The sequence below is a fragment of the Rhinolophus ferrumequinum genome, chromosome 21 (genome assembly GCF_004115265.2).
Source record: "Rhinolophus ferrumequinum isolate MPI-CBG mRhiFer1 chromosome 21, mRhiFer1_v1.p, whole genome shotgun sequence".
Classification (NCBI taxonomy): domain Eukaryota; kingdom Metazoa; phylum Chordata; class Mammalia; order Chiroptera; family Rhinolophidae; genus Rhinolophus; species Rhinolophus ferrumequinum.
Window position 1 is genome coordinate 18,766,818 of NC_046304.1, and position 21,669 is coordinate 18,788,486.

The 21,669-nt window shown below is 47.0% G+C and overlaps 1 protein-coding gene across 9 annotated transcripts in view; it reads right to left on the minus strand.

Moving 5' to 3' along the window:
• SUPT6H (SPT6 homolog, histone chaperone and transcription elongation factor) overlaps window positions 1-21,669 on the minus strand; it is a 29,506-nt gene that overhangs the window by 3,841 nt on the left and 3,996 nt on the right. For 6 of the 9 annotated variants that reach the window (XM_033089690.1, XM_033089688.1, XM_033089694.1 and 3 more), the window contains 31 exons: window positions 17,920-18,061; window positions 16,987-17,145; window positions 16,810-16,886; window positions 16,263-16,455; window positions 15,957-16,041; window positions 15,070-15,343; window positions 14,579-14,680; window positions 14,242-14,358; window positions 13,800-13,889; window positions 13,464-13,606; window positions 12,694-12,842; window positions 12,446-12,544; window positions 11,829-11,958; window positions 11,594-11,744; window positions 11,271-11,425; window positions 10,922-11,117; window positions 9,704-9,843; window positions 9,471-9,588; window positions 8,604-8,680; window positions 8,227-8,362; window positions 7,757-7,894; window positions 7,511-7,678; window positions 6,773-6,900; window positions 5,456-5,663; window positions 4,801-4,948; window positions 4,242-4,384; window positions 3,210-3,350; window positions 1,965-2,160; window positions 1,317-1,555; window positions 617-730; window positions 320-444 (listed from right to left, as the gene is read on the minus strand). In XM_033089690.1, coding sequence (XP_032945581.1) covers window positions 320-444; window positions 617-730; window positions 1,317-1,555; window positions 1,965-2,160; window positions 3,210-3,350; window positions 4,242-4,384; window positions 4,801-4,948; window positions 5,456-5,663; window positions 6,773-6,900; window positions 7,511-7,678; window positions 7,757-7,894; window positions 8,227-8,362; window positions 8,604-8,680; window positions 9,471-9,588; window positions 9,704-9,843; window positions 10,922-11,117; window positions 11,271-11,425; window positions 11,594-11,744; window positions 11,829-11,958; window positions 12,446-12,544; window positions 12,694-12,842; window positions 13,464-13,606; window positions 13,800-13,889; window positions 14,242-14,358; window positions 14,579-14,680; window positions 15,070-15,343; window positions 15,957-16,041; window positions 16,263-16,455; window positions 16,810-16,886; window positions 16,987-17,145; window positions 17,920-18,028 — 4,448 coding nt within the window. In that variant the 5' untranslated portion in view covers window positions 18,029-18,061. Of the gene's footprint in view, window positions 1-319; window positions 445-616; window positions 731-1,316; window positions 1,556-1,964; window positions 2,161-3,209; window positions 3,351-4,241; window positions 4,385-4,800; window positions 4,949-5,455; window positions 5,664-6,772; window positions 6,901-7,510; window positions 7,679-7,756; window positions 7,895-8,226; window positions 8,363-8,603; window positions 8,681-9,470; window positions 9,589-9,703; window positions 9,844-10,921; window positions 11,118-11,270; window positions 11,426-11,593; window positions 11,745-11,828; window positions 11,959-12,445; window positions 12,545-12,693; window positions 12,843-13,463; window positions 13,607-13,799; window positions 13,890-14,241; window positions 14,359-14,578; window positions 14,681-15,069; window positions 15,344-15,956; window positions 16,042-16,262; window positions 16,456-16,809; window positions 16,887-16,986; window positions 17,146-17,919; window positions 18,062-19,704; window positions 19,778-21,669 lie in introns of all 9 variants that reach the window. The other 3 variants (XM_033089691.1, XM_033089689.1, XM_033089696.1) reach the window with 1 other exon arrangement.

Consider the following 21,669-nt stretch of genomic DNA (forward strand, 5'->3'; position numbering starts at 1 on the left):
AGAGACCACTGTGCTGGACCCCATCTTTGCCAGTCAGTGGAGAGAGTATCTGATGATTTCCATCACTCCTTGGGAGGGGGAGAAGAGGCAAAGGGAACTTCTTTTCACAGGGCTGAGGAAAGCGCATTTCTTACTGAATCTTTGCCTTTTGCCTCCAACTCATCCTCTTTCCCCGCCTCCATCTCTGCCTCTATTCTAAACATAAAAGGAGAAAGGCAGCCCAGCAGAACCAGGGAGAACACTGCTCTGGGGCCTCTCACTCCCCTGCTAGCCTGTCGGTGGACCCCAGCGGCAGCACCTTCTCAGCACCAGTGCTCACCTGGGTTTACCCCGGGGCTGGTATCCCAGTAGGAACTTGCCGGGCAGTTCCTTGCAGGCACAGATGAAATAAGGGATGAAGGTGGGCTTCTCCTTCTTAGTTTTGATGAGCAGCTCCTCTAATTTCTGGGGGTAGAATGAGGGGGAGAGGTTGGGATAGCAGCATGCTTGGTACACAATGTCTGGCGCATACATGATGTACACCTCCTTCACCAGCTGAGCGACCCCTACACTGAAGGGAAACCATACATTCTTAAGTGACTGGGAGGGGTCATCCCTTGCGGGGCCCTGGGCTCACCTTACGGTCCCCACCGCTGCAGTCCTGATAATACTTGTGGTTTAGAAGGTCCCGGGCAAAGGATGCCATGGGCTGGACATAGCGGGCAACAATCTCATCCAAGTCTTCAAATTCCTGTGGGAAGGTAAAGGTCATACCCAGAGCTGAGACTCCTGGCCCTTCATCAAATCCACTCAGAAGAGAACCCATGGGAGGGGATGGACTTCCCACCCCTGCTGTAGCCTCATTCCACTGCAAAGTCCCGTCAATTTATCCATCTGTTTGAGTCGTACCCAGATTTAAAGCTTACAAGGCATAACATTATTTAAATCATAACTCCAATTCTCTCCTGGTGCTTGGGAACAATAGGGAGCTTCATAAAATTTCACTTCACTAAAAACAGGACAGAGAAACTTGACGTGTATGTGTGTGTGTGTATGCGTGTGCAGAACAAGTACATGCGCCTGCAGGTATATTTTCTCTTCTTCCACTGGCTCTCTTTAGGTAGTCTATTTCAAAATTTGGAGGACAAAGAAGGAAGGAGCAAAACATACAAAATTAATATCAAATGCCTCATTTCACAACCAAGCTCCTGTTTGGGGCTGTGAGGCTAAAATATGTACAATGCATACAAGTTACTAATGGCAGATGAAAGTGCCAGAAGTGGCTTTTTTCTGGAAGCAGGAGTGGGGATGGGAAGTGAGCCAGGGCCGGCTCTCACCTCACTGTTGATCCACAGGGTGGCTCCCAGGCTGAAGGCATTTTCCTTGCCCTCTTCCCGCACGTCCACGTGCTGGTAGATGCCGTCGCTGACCTTCCAGGTGACTGTCAGGTGATTTTCGCCCTTGCTGCTTGGTCGGATGATCACATCACCCTGGTCCATGGTCTCCATCATCTTTTCTGCTTGCTTGAAATTTATATTATGGAAGGATGGGTGTGCGATCACTCGCTTGATATATGCTGAAGAGGGCAGGAAAGAAGTACAGATCAGGGGATGGGACTGGGAACGACCAGCAATGGGACAAACCATGGCTTAATTTCTGATCCCCTGTCGAATTCTGAGACTGTTTTATCCTCGTGGGGCCTGGATTCTCTTATGTGAAAGATGTGTTAACCTGGGTTCCTACGGTGCTGAGAGAATGAAGCTTTACGAGTCCCAATGCATTAGCAAAGAAAATACGACCCAAGAATACCCTGGTTGCTGGCCCTGCCAATCACTCCCTTTCATGATCTCTCGGCCTCTGCACCTCAAAGCCGAGCACTCACTCCCACCAGGAGGCTGAGCAAGGGATACACCCATCAGCACGTGCATCCTGTAGGAGAGCTGCCAAGACTTGGGGTGCACAGGCATGGTGGTGGGCACACTCACTGGTCCGCTGCTGCTTCCGCTTCATGTCCTCCTCCTGCTTGTGGTCTGCTGCTTCGGCATCGAAGTCATAGTAGGTGTCCTTGGGCAGTTTCCACTCGTTGTTCCGGTCCATGAGGTCGGAGGTGCGGCAGGTCAGGTCTGCGCTAAACTTCTCGATGTCAATCTTCATGATGCGGCAGTGAACAGTCATTCCCACCTAGATCCACAGAACATTTGAGCTGGAAGGGACAAAGATGATCTAGCCCAATGCCCTATTTTACATTTGAGAAAACCAAAATCCAGGCAGGAAGGTGCGGTGACTTGTCCGAAGCCAGCCAGCTACTGCAGGGCAGACGAGGAGCCTGGGGTCGAGTCCGGTCTGCAGACTACAGGCTGTGTCTTGTCCTGAGGCCTCCCACTCAAGGCAGAAAAACCAACTGGAGTCTACTGGGACCTCTCCTGTCACTGGCACTATTCCCTTCTCCCATAAAGTTGCCTAGTTACTGCTCCGAGGAGGCGATCAAAATCTGGCTGCCCTTTTTTGGAGGGGAAGCAAAATAATAGCTGTTTTCTGTACTTTAGCTTTGACATGAACCAGTCTCGCTACACAGTGGCAAAAGCCAGTCACTCTGCAGAGCTCTCCCTCTGAAAATCTCCCTGGCTTCCTTCATTAGGAATCTTTCCCCAGCCTTCCTAAGTCTGCAGTTCTCAGGGGGTCACGACACTTAGAACCAGAGAATTTGGCAGATCTGGTACCAGCCATGTCACAAACTAACTGGTTGATCCTGGAATAGGCACTTGAATTTCTTTGAAAAAAGAAGGTATTATATAATATTTTCTTTCCCATCAGGTGGTGAGATTAGAGACAACATATGTAAATGTTAGGTACTGGTACCTAGTGTGTACATACATAATTAATGGCAGGAGAAGACTAGAACAGAAAGGGAGTTTAGCCTTTGTGTCTCCCAGCATGTAACGCTGACGCCTGCTTCCTGCCCGCTGGACTAAACCACAACTTCCCCCACAGGAAGACAGAGCCCTCTCCCAAAGGGCTGGCAACTTGATGAAATTTCACAAGCAGTGAACAAAAGCATTCAGATGCTTCTTGCCCTGGCTTCTTTACACTAGTTATAAATCCTCCTAAAACTCTCTCCCCACCAGCAGCCACTGGGAACAGAGCCTAACTTCTGGTGGGGCCAGCCCAATGTTAAGAGAGCCCAATTTAGACAGCTGAAAATGGATGTCTTAGCCCAGTCATTCATCTACCTTCACTCGTTCCTCTGGTCGCTTTACCACTTTGTCACTGAGGAATTTGGTGGGGATGAAGCCGGTTACACCATTGTCTAGCCGTGTTTTGACCCCGATGGCCTGGCCTGGGCATGAACCGCTGTCAAAGTGGTTCCAGACCTAAAGAGGGCATTAGTAGAAGAGCTTGATCATTCAGATTCCGGAAATCACACATTCCGAAAAGAGCTGCCAGGGCTGTTGTAATTTATTTTACCATTGACACCTGGTATCATGCCTGAAACACAATGACTCAGCTACCCACCAACACTGACCTGGTACATCCCCAGTGTTCTTTGACTCACAGCTCATGTTTGGCACTACTGGCCATCAGAGCAATCTTTTATGTTAATTTAATCTACATGTCCCTCTAGCTGCAACAGAGGCTCCTCCCTCCCATTTTGTTCTAACCTAATGGGCAAAAGAAATATTGATGTCAGTTTCCTCAGAACTCATTTCAATGAACCAGGTGGCCCTTGGCTTTCTGTGTATCCTGGACAAATCCCACCAGCTTTTTACTGGGTAAAGTTGAGAAACTATTTTATAATCCGTCCAACGTTTAAAGACCCAGAAAAAGCTTTCAGGATGATTTAATGAGTTCTGACCATGAGAAAGTTAGACAGTACCTAGAAGAATGGGGGAAAAATTAAAAATGTGTGTGGATTACAAAAAAAACTGAAGGGAGCCTACAGATATCTTCTAACTAGCATAGTGACACTGTGCCTACCCTGCAGGTAAAAAATACATGTCTTTAATCTGGTTGAACTAGATCCCCAGAGAATGGAAAACAAGGATTAAGGACTGAGCCAGAATCGAAGAAAGCACACAGGTTATTTCTGACTAGCATACGGAGGGGCTTCATGTTAGACCTGAAAGTGCTCTAGTCCTCTCCCTTCTTTATGTATGTATTTGGTAAAGCATGATCTAAATAACCCCATTCCCTACTCTTTTCAAGGGCACAGAGACCATTCACTCAATGAAATTCAGTCACCATGGCAACACTGAAGCACATACCTCGCTTAGTTCAGGGAAATTGTCTTGCTGACAGAAGGGGCACTGCCATAGCCCTGTCTCATCATTTCGGATTGCCTGGTCGTAGCTCTCACCCTGTGGACGCCTGTGGGCAATGCCAGTGACGTTGCAGATGATGAGCTTCCCTGGAGAAAGGGTAGAGAACAGGGAAGAGAAGGGGAGAATGGGGAGCATGCTAAGAGAACTACAGAGGCGACTCCTTCCCACCAACCTTTCAGTGACAGAATATCTCTTAAAGCATCTGCACTCACTTCCCTCACATCTTTGAAAAGGGATATCCTCCCCCGATTTGCTGACAAGGGAAAATGAGGCCTATAAAAGTGATTTCACGAAGATCCCGGCAGCAGGTTATAATGTAACGTGACCTGGAACTCAGTTTTGACTTTTAGCCCAGAGTTCTATAATCTTCAGAACTCCCCGGGTCCAGTACAGACCTGCCTTGTCCTGCTGGAATTGTGGCTTGGTTTGAATGTATCCAGTAAGTACATCCTCCCCACCCCTAACTCTCCTCCTCCAACTAAGAAGCAGACCCAGAATTTACCAATGTAGAAGGTCTCTGGTGTTTCTTTGGTTAACATATTGAAGATCTCCTCTGTGTTTGGAGAGCGGTAGGCTGTCCGGAGGTCCTTATACCGACAGCTCAGCTCTGCCCGGATGTCGTACAAGGTGATATGCTTGTCACCATAGCCCTGGGGAAGAAGCCCATTAAGAGGAGCCTTGTAACTGTTCTCCGACCTGAGCCCCGAGCCTTTCAATGAAAGAAGTAGGCCAGGTGGCTCCTGTCAAGGGCTACTCTCTTCTTTTCCCTCAACGTTAAATAAAGGTTTTCAAACTTCTTAGTCAAGGACACTGGTCTATAATAAAAATGCTTCAAGGAACCCCAATGTATAAAATAGACAAATGTGCAGCTGCACCACTGGAAAGGAGAAAGAGGGTCTAGAAGGAAACTACTGACCTCCTCCAAGCTCCCTCTTGCCCCCCGCAATGACTGTAGCAGTCTCTGAGACTGGGCTGGCTCTTTAACAAGCAGACCGACAACTTCCTTGAGAAACCCAGCACAGCTTGGGGAGAAGAGAAGATCAAGTTTCCCACACTAATAGTATTGGGGGTTTCTCGGGATACTTGCTGCCTGAGTCTCCTCCCACCTAGGCCACTTGGAATGGTTTTTATGCTCTGCTTTCTACATTGTCACCCACCTGCCTTTCCAGTTCTTCTGCAAAGGCATCCAGGTCCAGGTCCTTGAGTCGCTCTGGGTTTTCCAAGATCTCTTCCAGGGCTCCCGCGGGATTGGCATCCTCAGCTGATTCATCATATTCCAGAGCATCCACTGCCATCTTCCTGGCCCACTCATAGGTCTCAGGATGGACTCGAGAACCATCGAGGACTTCAATATATGAGTCAGTGCTGAAGGAAAGGCAGAAAAGGCGCAAGATATATAACAAGAAGATTCTAATAACAGCCCAAATGTCCACCAATGGGGAACTGGTTAAATAAATTAGCGCACCTCTATACAATGGAATACTATACAGCCATTAAAAAGAATGAGGTAGATCTATGTGTGCTGACATGGAAAGATGGCCACGATATGTTGGTACGTGAAAAATGCATTGCAAAACACTATGAACCATATGATCCCATTTTTGTAGTAAATGGGTAGTTAGTAAATGGATAGCAAAAATAAAATTTCCAAAAGTTATAATATACATTAATTATTATGGTAGTTATCTCTGGGGGGTGGGATTATGGGGGACTTCCACTTTCTGTATAATATTTCTATACGTTGAGTTTTATATAACGAACTCATACAAGTCTCATAATAAGATAAAGCCAGAAGGGGGAAAAAGACCTTTGAGAATTTGCTGAGAGCTATTTTCCCCCATAAAGCCTTCCCAGGCTGGTCTTGCCCGTGCACTCACATGGCCCTATGTTATTCGTGGAGTGTTACAGCAAAGCTGGGTGGGAAATGAAGTTTTAGAACTGGAAGCCTATTTCCCCACTGATTTCCATTACTGAATGAGGAGCTATGTGCCCGTGGAAAAGATCCTCCAAAGACTGAGGTGATAACTTCTGGAGAGGAAGAGGTCAATAGTGAAGTCCAAAGTCCAAGTGAATAGAACTTTCTCTCAATAACATCATCTCCAAACATCCCGAGTCTCTTTCCCCCTTCCTTGCCTCCTCATACCCCCACACTCCTTTTCCATTCCCCCTGTTATTTCCACCCTCATCTAGCCACGACACACCGTGATAACAGAACAAGTTTGTGTTTACTGAACCAAGTTATGTTTTCTGTCCTTAATTTGGTTCTTTTTGTTTCTCATAAAAAAGCTTCACATAATTGAACCGATCTTTTCCATAGGTCAGAAGCTCTTGATTGAATAAAGGTTCTTCACCTTGGCTTTCAAACATTTCCTAACTTAAAATGCTTGGTGGCCCTCTGGCAGCCCTAAGCCTCTGAACCCACAAAGCACAGTCCGAGGGGAGGCCTCCCGGTTCACCCAGGCAGAGGGCATCACCTGTCCCCCAGGGAGGCTGTGTCAATCTTGAGGAAGCCAGCGCAGTTCATGAAGACTTTGGGACCCATGTGGCACATGGTGACCAGCTGGGTCCGGCTCTCGAGCCTGGTGTTGTTCTGCTTCAGGATCTAGGGGAGAGGCCGGCAGTGAGCCAGAGCAATGGGCGGGCCCCACCTCCCAGCCTGCTTTCAGGTTTCTGGGACACTCCAGGATGGGAACTCTGTCCCCAGGCCTCAGGATCTAACTGAGCACTGTATCACACTGTCTGCTACTGAAACAACTATTTTAATGAAGTATGTTGTAACTTCTAAAGACTAACATATGGTTTAAAAGTTAATGATAAAATATACACTCAAGTACCCATCACTCATCTTTAGGAAAAGAATGTTATTGACACTTTTGAATCTCTCTGCATGCCCCCTTCTCTGACTGAAATCCTTTTTCTTTCCCCTGAGAAAACCCCCACTATCCTGAGGTTTGTGTCTAGTCATCTCTCCTTCCTCCGCCTGTTTTAAATCATCACTTACAGTAGCTACCTTTACCATGAGTCACTCTAGCACAGTGAAGGGCATAGCTGTGGACACCTGGTCTGAAGTCTGACTCTGTCACTAGCTGGATGACTGTGGACAAAGTCCCCTGTGCCTTTCTGACCTGGCCTTTCAGTCAAATCACACTGGCATAGTGTAAGGCTCAAGGAAATGAGAACTTTTCCTATTTTCTGATTCAATCCAAGCCTACCTTCAAAAGATGGGTCCCTTTTCGAGGTCCCAGGCCACAGACATACTGGATTAAGGCCTGGCTATAAGGGTGGGCAATGGCACGGTTCACGTCGACCCCAACCTCATTGACTCGGTTGATAAATTCACAGTACAAGGCATTGAGCAGCTCCTCTTTCACCACATGCTCCTGTTGACACAGAGGAGGCAAGGTTAAAGTCACTGTGCCACTTTGCCCTTGTAGCCCTGCCTGTCAAAACCTACGCACCTGCAAAGGGTGAAACTTGAGACACAGGATATCTTCATCAGAGCTGCACACCTGGGCAAATTCAATCAGAGGGTCCTGGATGCGCCGGGCCAGGGAGACAGCTTGTCGCAGCACTGGAGGGTAATCCCGGAACTCTGCCTAGAGTCAAACGAGAGTCAGCAGGGCCACAACGTCCCCTCTGCTCCAACGGCAAGAGGAAATTCGAACCGTTCTGGCTTTAAGTCACGTTCTCTTCTCCTCTGGGATTGTTTTTCTAGGGACCAATTTAATCTCTGGGGCTCCCAGTCTGAACCATGACAAAACGGACAACCTCTGCATGGATAAGTGAACAGGTTCCAATGTTCCAATAATCAACAGGTTCCTGTGTTCCAATAGGTTCCTGTGTTCCAATAACCTGTTTCTCCATCAAATCTCTCTGAGACTGATAGCTCTTGCCTGTGCAGGTCCTAAGGGTGTGGCTCCAGCATTACCTCCGATTTCTTGCTGTTCATATAGAGAATGGCCAGCTCATTGTCAACCAGCTCCACCCCAATAGAAGAAAGCTGTTGGCCCTGGTCCAGCTCATGCACAATGCGCTTCACATCCTCAATCAACATCTGGGCATCCCTGGAGAGATGAAGGGTGTTGGTCAGGATTATTCCTGCACAATTTCTCAGAGATAGATGGTCCCGTGGTGGGGATGGGGAGTGGAGGGTGGGGGAGCTTTGAAGACAAAGCGGTACAACATTCCCAGGGGCACCCGCTGGGGATGGGGATATTCTCAAGGACACACAGGCACGTGGCAGATGCAACAATAAAGGAGGAGTGACTTTAAACCAGCCTGGCCCAGTCCCCTGGTGCCCCTAACCTGTTCTCTCCTGCAACTGTCACCACATGAGGCTTTTTGTTCAGAAGAAATTTCTTCAGGGTTTCAATGTCTTGAGCCTGGATTGAAAAAATAAAAGGGAGTTGAATGGCTTTGAAGATAGAGAGATTTCAAGCAGTTCTCGCTGCTACGTAGCTTGAGACCTTATAAGACCAGAGAACAATGATGTATCACACGTTGTCTAAATGGAACACAAAACAAGGGGCATAAGACTTCCAGTTGGAATGTTATACATCTGTTACTATTTTCTAAGATTATTGTATTTCTGGCTTATAATTGGGCTGTGGTTAACCAAACATACTTGGGTCTATCTTAACATAAACCACTGCTTGGCAGTCAGGACTATTCTGATCTTCACTTTAAGATTTCTGTTTTAAAGTTGTTTGTTAAAAATTACTTTTTAGAATGGGATACTCTCAACAAAATGGAAAGATACTATTAGGTTAAAAAAAATCAGAAACATCCACATGAGATGAATTCAAATTCCTTTCCTTGAAAAAGGGACACTGAGCAGCTAAGGCAGGGAAATGGTTGGCTTCATGCCTCAGTGGCTTTCAGCTCCTGGAACAGGCTGACCCAGATGCTGTAACAACAGAGGCAGTAACAGCAGCTCCCGAGCACACAAGGCCCAGAACTGGCCTCAGGCCAGAAGTAAATTCTGCACCAGAACGTGAGTGCCATCTACTGCCTGTGGAAGTGAGACTTACCCCAGGACTCGAGGGGTCCATGACCAGGTCAGAGATAATCAGGGTCTTGCACAGGACGTTGCTTAGACCATAAATACTCATCCCCACGGAATTATAAGATGTACTTAAGATGTACACTTGGTAACTGGTCCCAGCCACTTGCCTTTCTTTCCCGTTCTTCTTCTCTCCATGCAGTCCGTCTCTTGGTAAAATGGGGCAGCCGGAGGAAGTCTGTCACTTCTCCTTCACCGTTGACCAAGGCGCAGAACACTGGGTGATCTCTGCCAGCCAGACAGGAAAAGAATGGTGTGATAATCAGTAATATGAGGATATGAATAAGATGAGATTAGAAAGACAGGTGCGGGTGATGCCGGGCAGGCAGGAACAGGCACTTACCTGGCAGAAGAGAAAGCAATGCCTAGGACGCGGATGCCCTTCCCTTGGTTCTCATCCATAAAATCATCATCTTCCTCTACCTGTTGATCTGGACGGTACGGTGCCACCCTCAACCAGTTGTAAAGCTTTCGACTACAAGCCTGGGGAAGAGAGACACCAGACACCAGGGCCATCAGGCTCACCAAGTGTGCTAGGAAACAGACGGAGGCACATGTGTGTAAAGGTTGTAGTCACAGGCACACAGACACATGTTCCTCGCCCTTGACAAACTTACAACCTGAAGGCATACCTTGCTTTTGGAAACTGAAGAGTACACACAGGACAGGAATATAAACAATAAAAACAAAGAATGTATGGATTGGGGGACTCTGTGTGTGTGTGTGTGTGTGTGTGTGTGTGCGCGCGCATTTTCAAATGGGAAGGTCTTGGAGTGACCCAAAACCTTGTTTTTTTTTCTATTTTATTGGGGAATATAGGGGAACGGTGTTTTTCCAGGGCCCATCAGCTCCAAGTTGCCCTTCAATCTGGTTGTGGAGGGCACAGCTCAGCCAAGAGTCCAGTTGCCATTTTCAATCTTTAGTTGCAGGGGGCGCAGCCCACCATCCCATGCGGGAAATGAACCAGCAACCTTGTTGTTCAGAGCTCGCACTCTAACCAACTGAGCCATCTGGCCGCCCCCAAAGCCTTGTTTGCACTCTCAGATTATGTTCCGCCTGCCCCTCAGTGTTTCTTCATTAGCTACGGAACTACTATTAAGGGATTCCTTCACTCTTAGCTCTCATTTGGGGAAATCACAGGACTAAAGATCATGAGTTTCGGGGCCAGCCCGGTGGCTCAGGCGGTTGGAGCTCCATGCTCATAGCTCTGAAGGCTGCCGGTTCAATTCCCACATGGGCCAGTGGGCTCTCAACCACAAGATTGCTGGTTCAACTCCTCGAGTCCCGCAAGGGATGGTGGGCTGCGCCCCCTGCAACTAGCAACGACAACTGGACCTGGAGCTGAGCTGCGCCCTCCACAACTAAGACTGAAAGGACAACAGCTTGAAGCTGAATGGCACCCTCCACAACTAAGATTGAAAGGACAACAACTTGACTTCAAAAAAAGTCCTGGAAGTACACACTGTTCCCCAATAAAGTCCTGTTCCCCTTCCCCAATCAAATCTTAAAAAAAAAAAAAAGGAAAAGAAAAAAGGAGAAGACCTTGAGTTTCTGTTCTCACCTTTATGACATATTCTTTAGCTTCCACCAGCAGCTTGTTCTTGAGTTCTTTGGCCATCTGCACGTAGAGGAACTGCTGCAAAGCTCGCTCGATGGCCATGGTGCGCTGCCGGTTCCACTCCTGCACCTGGTGGCTGAACTCATCTCGGTAGTAGAACTGTTTGATCTCTTCGAAATACGTCTGGTCGTTGCCATAGCTAAGAAGAGACAACAGCGATGGAAAAGAGGTGATGCCAGACATCCACAAACACTGTGAGTGAGCCAGGGACAACGGCTTGCTCAATTCTGAAACTGGGTCCCATTCCTGAGCGACCAAGCCCGCCCCAGCCCCAGCGCAGAGCTTTGCTTACCCCTCCACCCCTTTCATATCTATGCTGATGTCAATGGTGAGCAGCCCTTCATCTTCAGCCAGGCATATCTTGAGGAATTGGTCATCTCTCAGTTCCTTAACAGGCTTGTTCTTTAAGTACTTGAAGGAGTAGGCGTAGTGGGCCTCATCCACATCCTGTACACATCAAGAGGGAATCATCAGCCCACGGATAGGCTGGCTTGACCCCGGGAGAAAAGACTGCCTCTCTGCTCTCAGGCAGACAGCTGGGCTATAAGAAACGCAGGTCAATCACACCAAGAGTGGGACCACATGTTGGATTAAAGCCCTTCACGCAGAGCTCACCTTTCTACCTTTCTTGGTGGGGGATATATTTAGCTTGGCTCTCTCCTGGAAAGTCTGCCTCAGCACCTGCCGGACAAGGGGCTCTCGGGCAATTTGCAGGGCTACCATGTAGCGGGCACCTTCCAGCACAGCTTCCGGTGTAGGGAACTGGCTGTGGAGAAAATGAGGGAGCTCAGCATGTGGAAATCTTTGTCCTCACGTCCCCCTTCCTGTCAGCCACCTACTGCATGCCTACCTGCAAACATAATCCTTGGCCAGCTCCAAGGGCTCCGCAGGAAACTGCTCTGTCTCATGCCGCTGGTAGCTGTCCCGGAGGTTTTCCCCAAACTGCTCAGGAGTAAGCCCAAACTTTTTGGCCAGACCATCTAAGGCAAACAGGAGAGTGAAGGGTAAGGCAATAGGTGGGCTCTTGGCTCTTAGAATCTAAAGCAGCAATTCTCGGCACTAGACTTCAAAGGGGTCATGATGAATAGGATGTCTTACAAAGAACAAAGAAAACTGACTTTAAACATCTGATAGGTTATCATGAGGCAGAAGAAATAAAAAATCTCTATGTGACTCCCAGGCTCAGAACTCAGGTGGAAGTTACAGTTTAATAAAAGAACTTCCCAAAGATAAGCTAGACTGCCTCCCTCTGATCATGTGCGTTTCCCATTCCTTCAGGAATTTAGGGAGAGGCTGGACAATTTCTGTGGGGTGGATTGGATCCTGGGGGCAAGTGTTCATAATTGGATTGGTGATTCCCTCAGATGTCCTATAAGTTATCTTCCAACCCACCAGTGAGACTCTCAAGGAACTCCCTCTGCTCAAGGCTAAAATGCCCAGGTCACAAAGCAGCTAGCTAGCTTTTACCTAGGCCAGCACTCTGGCAGATGGTGTACATGTCTCGGCGGGAAGCCTGCTTGAGCTCTGGCCCCCTCTGCTCCTCATCTTCTGCTTCCTCACCTTCACCTGGGAGGAAAACACAAGTTAGTGTTTTAGTTTCCAACCACTCCCCAGGCTCTGACACATGGAGAGAAGCCCCCAAGGGCACTCAGCCAAGGGCATCCTTGGAGACGCACAGCCATCAAGCCTCCTGGGTTTCCTTTTCCAGCACTCACCTTCCTCATCTCCCTCTTCCCTTACACGCTTCAGCTTCTTGCGGTTGGCCTTGGCGGCATTCTGCATCTTGGGGATGTCCCGACCATAGTAAAGCAGGAAATGGCTGTAGACATCTTTCAGCTCATCCATTGATTGTACATCCTTAAGCCTGGAGAGGACGTAAGACCTCGACTGTCACCAAGGAAGGGTGTACCCCAATTCTGCTACAAGAGGTCCAATTCCCATGAGGCAAGATCCCAACTAGGGTGGGTGCCTGTATTTTCCAATTATTATAGACACAATGACCCTAGATCACGACCACGGCAACCAAAGCATCTTAGAGAAGGAACATGCCAAACAAACGATGGTTGATTGTTAGAACTGAAAACTGAACTGAAAAAGAACTGAAAAAGGTAGAGGGAGGTAGGGCAGCATGTCTAGTGAAGTTCAGAGTCCTTGCGACAGTCCTTGCCCCTCTTCCCCAGCTTCGTGACACTGGCCACTAAACTCATCTGCCCCCACCCCCACCCCACTCTGATTCCAGGCTCACCAAGGTACTTTCTGGTTATAATTTGGTTTCCCATGTAGCTTTATATATATGGAATATGCAGATCAACAAATATAAATATCTGGTCCTTTTAATCTTTCATACCAATGTGAATAACTAACATAAATTTGCCTGTCAGAAAGGTTCCTTTTGATGTGTTGACAAATTGGGTTTCTATGGGATAAGCCCTGAGCTGAGAATTTTGCAAGGTTATACTGCTCCTGGGGGGCCTGCATATGGTACCTTTCCATGTCGGTGGTGTCCAGAGCCCGAATGCCATCAGCAAGAGGTTTGTCAGGGTCAGCAGAGATTTGCTCATACTGATAAGCCTGCATCTTCTCAAACAGGCGCGTTAGGTTCTCTTTGCGGATCCTCAGCTGGGTCCACTAGGACAGGATAGGGCAGGAGTAAGGGCTGGTGTTCTGCCCGGGAGACGCAAGGCTGTTCTGTTCCTCCCCAGGAGACCCTGGGGGAAGTGGGACAGGCCTGGGGGGTTTGGGCTGCCAATAGAGCGTGGGCCCTGGTGGCAGTGGTGCCCAATGCAGCCCTCGGCCCCTGCGAGGCATGGACCCACATTACCTTTTCATCCCACTGCCACACCCTCCACAGGTCATTGATGTGCAACTCGGGTTCCACGTACTCCTTTCGGTAGAAGGCAATAAAAGGCACCTGGGGTGGCAAGGAGACTGCAGTCAACCCGAGGAGAAAGATTTGTATGCATCCCCTTCACCAAAGGGACAAATAGCTCCAGGAAATTCCTCAGTTTGGAAGCTTGCCCTCCCTCACAGGCCCATCCAGGGTACGTGCTCTCCCCTCCACAGGGGGAGAAAATGCAGCAGACGGGTAGCTCTGTTGTCTTGATCACTAGTCTCTTTTCGTCCTCATACTTCTTGGGCCAAGGGACCACCGCTGAGAACAGGAGAAGGGGGCTCCCAACTTAACTTTCGTAGCTGCCTTTTCCCACATCCCCTCGCTGAACTTCTAACCACTAGAAATGGGCCGCTAGAGCTTGAGGCACTACCTCAAAATGTTGATTTCGCATGAAACCCAGGGCCTCTTTAATCTTCTGAATGGTGCTGGGCCCTTTTCGACTGAAGCTGCTGGTTGGCTGCCCTCGGTCTAGGTAATCACAGCTTTCCTACAGTCGGAAGGGAAAAAACAGCAACAGCACCATTACTTGCTTTGTCTTACCACACACAAAGCTGCTTCATGGCACAAGATGACCTTGTCAGCATACACATACACACACATACAGAGAGTTCTAGACTAGGAACACAGATGTTTGGGGCAGGGGGGGAGCAACTCCTCAACTTCTGGTTCATGTACAAAATATTCGTCTTTTTTTGGGGGGCGGGTACCTGCAGAGAAATGGTTGGTGTGGCAAAGGCATTCCTGTAGATCCAGTCAGCTTCTTCTTCTAGTTCATCGTCCTCAGCCCCCTTGACTGGGATGGAGCGTAGCTGCAAGGGGTGAGACAATAGTGAGCCTGACTTTACCTTGTACCCCATGTAGGGCAAACACACACTACGGCTGACATAAAGGTGGCTCTGCAGGCACACATTTTCAGTACCTGGACGAGTGTCATCCTGGCAAGAAGTAGGCACTTCCTATTTTGCTAAAGAAAGAGTGCCATTTCAAGAACTATAAGCAACACAAGAGTCTATCTTCCCTCCTCTAAGAGTTGGACTCCCTGTACCCCCTAGTCAGATGGGGTTCCAGGCTGACTTCTTGGATACCATTCTCTATCAGACTGTGGCTAGATTGTTTTTCTCCTACACCCCCTGCAGTAAAGAGGCTTAGCACAGGTGTTGACGGATCAGCAGAAAGACAGAGGCTGGTGGTTTGTTACCTGGAACCTTTCAGGCAGGTCAGTGGCTCGGATTTCATTGTCCTGGTCGGTGAGGTGACTGCTTTCCAGCTCACTGGGCTCATACATTTCAAAGATGCTCCTGCGGCTCACACGTTTCTTGGTGGTCTTCTTGGGGCGAACTCGGATCTCACCTTCAGCCTCATCATCCTCATACTCATACTCTTCCTCCAGTTCTTCATCGTACTCATTGTATTTCTCAAATTCGTCGTAGTCAAAGTCCACACCGAAAATCTCCTGGGCTTCTTGCAGGGCTCTGTGGGCGAGAGCAAGAGGAGTCATCCCAGATCCTGGGGAAAGGAGTGAAATGCAGCCCCTGCACAGATCCTTCACCTGCCCCAAGGGAACTACAAAGGTTAAGAGAAAGGTACATAAAAAAGCATATTCACTGTGGAATGAAGGCTTAGTTGGGGAGTTATTTCTGGGGAAACTATTATTTATAGAAGATAAAAAGCCCATCTTTGGCACATGCTAGAGACAGGGATCAAATAGCAACAGGGTTGATGGGTTCATATCCTGCTCAGCGGATTTGTCTTCTGCTAAGGTAGTATAATATTCCCTTAGAGCAAAATCTTCCAACAAAATTATATTTAGAAGGCCAACACATAAATGAATAAATATGGAGCTGCAGGTTTAAGAGGGAGGCTGGTGCCTTGCCTGCCTGGGTCCCACGGTGGTCCTAGAATGCAGAGAGCTCTCAGGGCTTCTAGGAGCAGTATGAAATCACTGCCTAGCAAAGGTTATTTGAGGCAGGGAAGCAAATGGCTGAGAGCTTGCAATGTCCCATTTTGGGCAGAGACCTCTGACCTCTTTCCTGACTGGGTCCACTCAGATGACATTATCACCACCTCCTACCAAACCCTACTCACGCATCTGTGTATCCGGGAAGCTTTTTCCGCCACTTAGGTTTTTTCAGAGGCTGTCCATCATCATCCACAATGAAGTCGTCAATGTCTGGGTAGGAAAGGAAGGGGTTAGTGCTCAGAGGCAGACGATGAGCCAGGACTTAAATGGCTTTCATTCCTGCTATGTGAGTGGCAGTGAGAAGAGTTGGGAGGCTCTTTGTGTCAAATGCTGGGGGACTGTAGCTGAAAAATGGTTTTCCCCCCTTTTCCTAGGGGCTGGGAAATCCCAACACTCCCCCAAGCACTGGCTTCCCTGCCTGAGGCACATACCTGACTCTTCATCATCTTCTTCCTCCTCCTCTGGGGGGGCCACGGGGGCCTCCAGGGCCTCCTGCCCTTCTTCTCCATCCCCATCCTGGAAGATCTCCTCTGCAATGGCTTCTTTCTCGTGTTCCTCCTTGCCACATTCCTCCTCGTCGTCGTCCTCGTCATCTGACATTTTTTTGACGCGTCGGTATTTTTGCTAGGGGTGGGGAAACCTGCTTCGTCAGGGTCTGAGGGGACTGGCATAAAGATGCCTGCTCTCCAGCCTCACTCCCATTCCCCACCAGGTATGCTGACCAAGGGAGACGGAAGACTACAACTCAGTAACATTCTTTGAGGCCCAGAGCCCACCCTCGAAATGCTGACAAGTCTTCTCTACCAGGCACCCAGGTCTGCTGCCAACCGAGGCTCCCCACACATGATACGGAGCACCTTTCTGTTCTTGGATGTTCCTCAAGCTGTGCTCGATGTGCCTCCTTCCCCAGGAGTCACTGAATTTCTAGGGCTTTTGCCTTCACCCCCCACAGGGATAGTGACACAGAAGGACACTTACTCCTCTTTTGACTTTGACACCCAAATTCTCCTCAATGAGGTCAAAATCATCATCCTCCAGGCGGTCGTCAAAAGATGCTGAAGGAAACAAAGTGTTACCCATGGGGACAGGGAGGCCCCTTTTCTGCTGCAACACCCTCCCCAGCCTCACGTGCCTCGAGGAGAGACCGCTACTCACTGCGTTTTCTCTTCTTGTGACCGACGTCGTCCTCCGAGTCGCCAGAGTCACTGCCCTCGTCCTCCTCCCCTTCGTCTTCATCATCGTCGTCATTGATGAAGCCTTTCAGGTTGCCTTGCTCGTCCTGATCATCCAGGTTCTCCTCCTCCTCCTCCTCATCTGGAAAACAGGCGGGTCTGAGGCAGGGAGTTTGGGACATGGGCTGGGGGTGGGGCAGTGCCACCTGCTTAACCGTGACTCTCCAGCTGCTCTGAGCCTAACGACCTGGGTGCTAGGTTCACGCTTCAGCCTCATCTAAAAATGCAAAAACATGACCGTTGACTTAGAGCAGAAGCATCTGGAAAGGATTCTCTCTTTTATATAATTGCCGCCTTTAAGGAAGATGATCTTCCTAGTTATTCTGCCTCTTCAAAATCATTACTAGAGACTTTACAGCCACCAATAACCTTTGTTTTCCTCTCAGTTTATATACTCAGCAGCTACGTTCCTTCTTTGATCCATAATTCCTTTGATAAAACTTACATTTCCCTTTTCGCTTTTAAAGCCATTTTTCATGGTTTTATTCTGCTGATGACCCTAAAGGTGGGGTTTGGACAGAGAAATAGGAAAGTGGGTGTATAAATACCAACACTGCTAGGTCTCTAAAAGGAGACGTTACATATGTATTTATTTATTGCTTTACTGTCTGTCTTCTCTCACTATATACACTCTATGATAGCTGGTCTTTATTCTATATTCTTAGTTGTAGGCACAGAGCCTGGCATACAGCAGACAGATGCTTAGTAAATATTTTCTATCAAGGACTGAAAATTCTCAAGCTGGTACCTCATGTATGAGAACTTCTGTGCTTAGCCTGAGCTTCTCATCAGCACGAATCCAACTATCCAAAGCTTAGCAATAGTGGGAAGAAGCCTGAGGCTGGGGCCTCCTCACCGTCATCCTCCTCCTCCACAAATTTCTTGGTGACCCGGGGCACCACGTTGCCTTCATCGTTGTACTCTTCCTCTGACTCCTCGGCCTCACTTTCCACAAAATCAGACATCGTTGCAGCTTCTCACGGCCGGCCTGAAGGAGACTAGAAAAGGAAGGGAGATGGTAATAAGAAATTAGACATGTGACTTTACAGAGGGTCCTTAAACCTTTCCACAAACAGGCTTTTAGCCATGTGCCATTGCTCTGCTCACGCACTCATTTCCACCCAGAGAAGACTAAGAATCAGCTCCATCACTTCCATTTTCCATTCCTCCCCCGGTTACTCCTCTCATATGTACCTTTGAAAAGGCGATTATAACTGGACTTCTCTCTCTATATATATATCACCTTGTTTCCGCAAAGAGTTTTCTCTCACCATATGGGGGCATAGATGGGTAGATGAGGAAAGAAATTAGTGTAGGGATAATTATATAGGTAGGGATATGGCAGCAGTGAGATTATGTGACTTTCTCATCAAGAAATTTGAGAAACAGTAAGTGCCAACTTAAGTACAACTATACCTGTATCATCTATACCTGGCTATTGACATTGACAAAAGGAAAATCTTTTTCAACAAATTAAACAACTTTTCATGAATTTGAGCCCGTGTGTGAGTACCGGTTGGGAGCACTTTGGTGGGGAAGGAGCCTCTTTAGAATCATAACTCTATTTTTACCATTTACCTCCACAGCAAAACAAAACAAATAGAACACTTTAAAAGAGAACTGCATGGCCTATAAAATAAAGGCAACATAGATAAATGCAAGACTGCTGAAATTAAGGGTAGAGATCAAATCCTGGTCCCATCATCTACCAGGTATATAAACTTAAGCAAATGACTGAATGTGTGTGAATATCAATTTCTTCATCTGGAAAATGGCAATAGCACTACCTACCTTGCAGGGTAGTTGAGAATATTACATGACATTGGGGAAAGAACTTAGTTTATTGTTTTGATAAATTTTAACTGAGTTTGAATTTGAATTCTGGGACTAATTTTCCTTAGCATTCTCTAATTCTGTACTAACTAATCTTAAATTTGTCTTCTACTTTCCTGCTTTCAGACTCATCCAAATCAGAACATGGAGCTTCTCGGGCTTTGAGTAGGACTTTAAAAAAACATCACACAAATCACACAAATTGGAACATCAAAATTCCATTCTGGAATCCTGAAGCTGGCGGCTGATAAACTCAGCATCTCTCCTCACCCTATCCTGAATTACGGTTCATTGTGTGTATGTCTATTTTCCCCACATATTAACTTAACGGTAGTTAGAGACCAGATCCAATGGAAGGCCTAATAAAAACACGAAAATGTAAATGGCAACATGAGAGGCATTACAAGATACTTTGTGATTCTTTACCAGATAAGCTGTATCTTTCCAGGTGCTCTGCACAAAATAGGAACTGCTAAGTAGCTGTTAAATAAATTACTTACTTTTTCACATTGTTGCCAACTTCCCAATGAAAGTTGGCAAGTGGAAAGGAGAGGAGAGGGGGGTGACAAATAGCTACCTGAAATGGTCTAAGCTCTAGCAAGAGCCTTACGTTCTATGGCTCTAATTTTCTAGAAAATTACCCTTACTGATATCAACTGATATCATAACCAATACCTTAAGATTGAGCTCAAGGAAACAAAACTGAAGGTACTGTGTTCTGGTGGAAAGGGAGGGCCAATGATATGGTCTTATGTTCAGTTTTAGGCTGTTTCAGATGCCATTCTTTTTAAACTTTATGAATGCCTACCATGTATATACACTCTGCTAGCAGCTGGGGATTTCAAGAGAAGCAGGTTTGTTTGTTCTCAAGGAGTTGACTTCTAGTAGAAGGAGAGAGAGATGAAAATAAGGGCCATAAAATAATTTTGTATATTATGACATATGTGTAGAGCAGGTACAAGAAGAGAATTAGAACAAACCCAGAACACTCACACAAAACCAACCAAAACTAACATATGTCTTTCCTGGGTACTTTAAGCAATTGAAAAAAAAAGGGGCCTGAGGAATAATATTTATCACACACCTACCAAGTTCCAGACACTTAACAAATACCTATTAACCCCCCACTGTCCTATGAGTTACAGCACACTTCTCTCCATTCAATAGCAGACTCAGAGAGATGAAGTCATTTGTTCAAGGAGACACAACAACTGCAAGCACTGAGATCTAAGTTAAGGGATGTCTGACTCCAAAGTCACAGTTGTTTCTATTGTATCAGTAGTTCTCAGTGTGTCTCCTTTCTCTCATGAGTGTGTACAGTGGGGGTTTTCTGGAGGTTAAATAATACAAAGTATCACAACAGACTGAATGCAGAAGCAGATATGAGAATTCAGCTGTATTCTATTAAGGAAGACGTTAAAAGGTTTACAAGCAAACAAAAAGAAAAACAATGCCACTCTTCTGACTACTTTTTTTGTTTCGAAGATTATAGTTGTTTTTCAGAAAAGTATTATTTGTGTTAAAATGTAGTGGGCTTATTATTTCTTACCAGCTTTAAGGAGATATAAGTGACATATTACACTTCATAAGTTTAAACAGTATAAATGTTGATGTGGAATACTTGTATATTATTAATGGACTACTTTTCTGTATGGGCTCATTATTTAAAATGAGTACAAATAAGTTTTAATTTCGAAGCCAGTAAACATCAATACATATAAGTCTCATAAATATCAACAGATATAACTCACATAAGCAAAATGTCTTTCAAGTTTTAAATTATTTTTAAGAGTATAAAGGGGTACTGAGATAAAAAATTTGACAACTGGTATACTATACTATTATATAGGACCCGCAGGGTTGTGATATAGGAAGCCTTGGGGTTAGATTGATGCCCTTCCCCCCCCCCAAGATCTGTATCCTTAAGGTCATACAGCTTGAGTACCGCCAAAAGCCAGTATCTAAAACCTCTGCCAATTAAATCTGGTGCTCTAATTTTAATTTTGACACTGCTCCCCCTCAGCCCTGAACTGAGCCATTAAAAATAGATTTGGTTACAGCAGCCCCCACACAGCTTATTTTAATTGGGCTATCAGACCCACAAACTCGGTCTTGTAAGGCCTCAGCATCTTCACATTAAATGCCAGCTCCTGCAGACCAGATGCCCTACAGCCTACTTCACAGAGAGAAACAGACAGCCTACCTGATGACAACAGCAGCTTTCTTCTGTCAAGGGGGGCAGCTGGTACTGTGTGCCGCACGCAGCTTTCCTCCCATTCCCTCGGTTAGCAATAAAGTACGTGCTGTGCTATAGCTGGGGAATGCCTCCAATCTAGCTCACTGCCAAGCCTTCCAGTTAAGAGGTGTGCCAGAAGCAATCCTGACTTGTTGCAACTTGAGGGAGCGAGGTGTGCAGGGGGTGCTGCAGGCTGAGGCCGGCAAGCAGCAACTATTCCAGAACAAAAACACTATTTACTACTATTATATAATATCTGAGACGAGCCACATGTAGTTTGGATTTTGTATTTAGTAGTTATGCTCTAGAATTTCCCCCATATTCACACTGTAGGTTAAATCTGCTACTGAAACAGGTCTACAAGGGGAGTGGGATGGTGAAGGGAGAAGTTCTCTCTAGGATGAAGCACAGCTGCAGTACTAGATGTGGCTGAAAGGGAGAGGCTGGTGGTTACCATGACATTCTCTGGAAGAGGAATGGAGCTGGGATCAGATTGCCACAGGGGAGGCCCTCAGCAGTCCCTTCCTTTGAACAAGA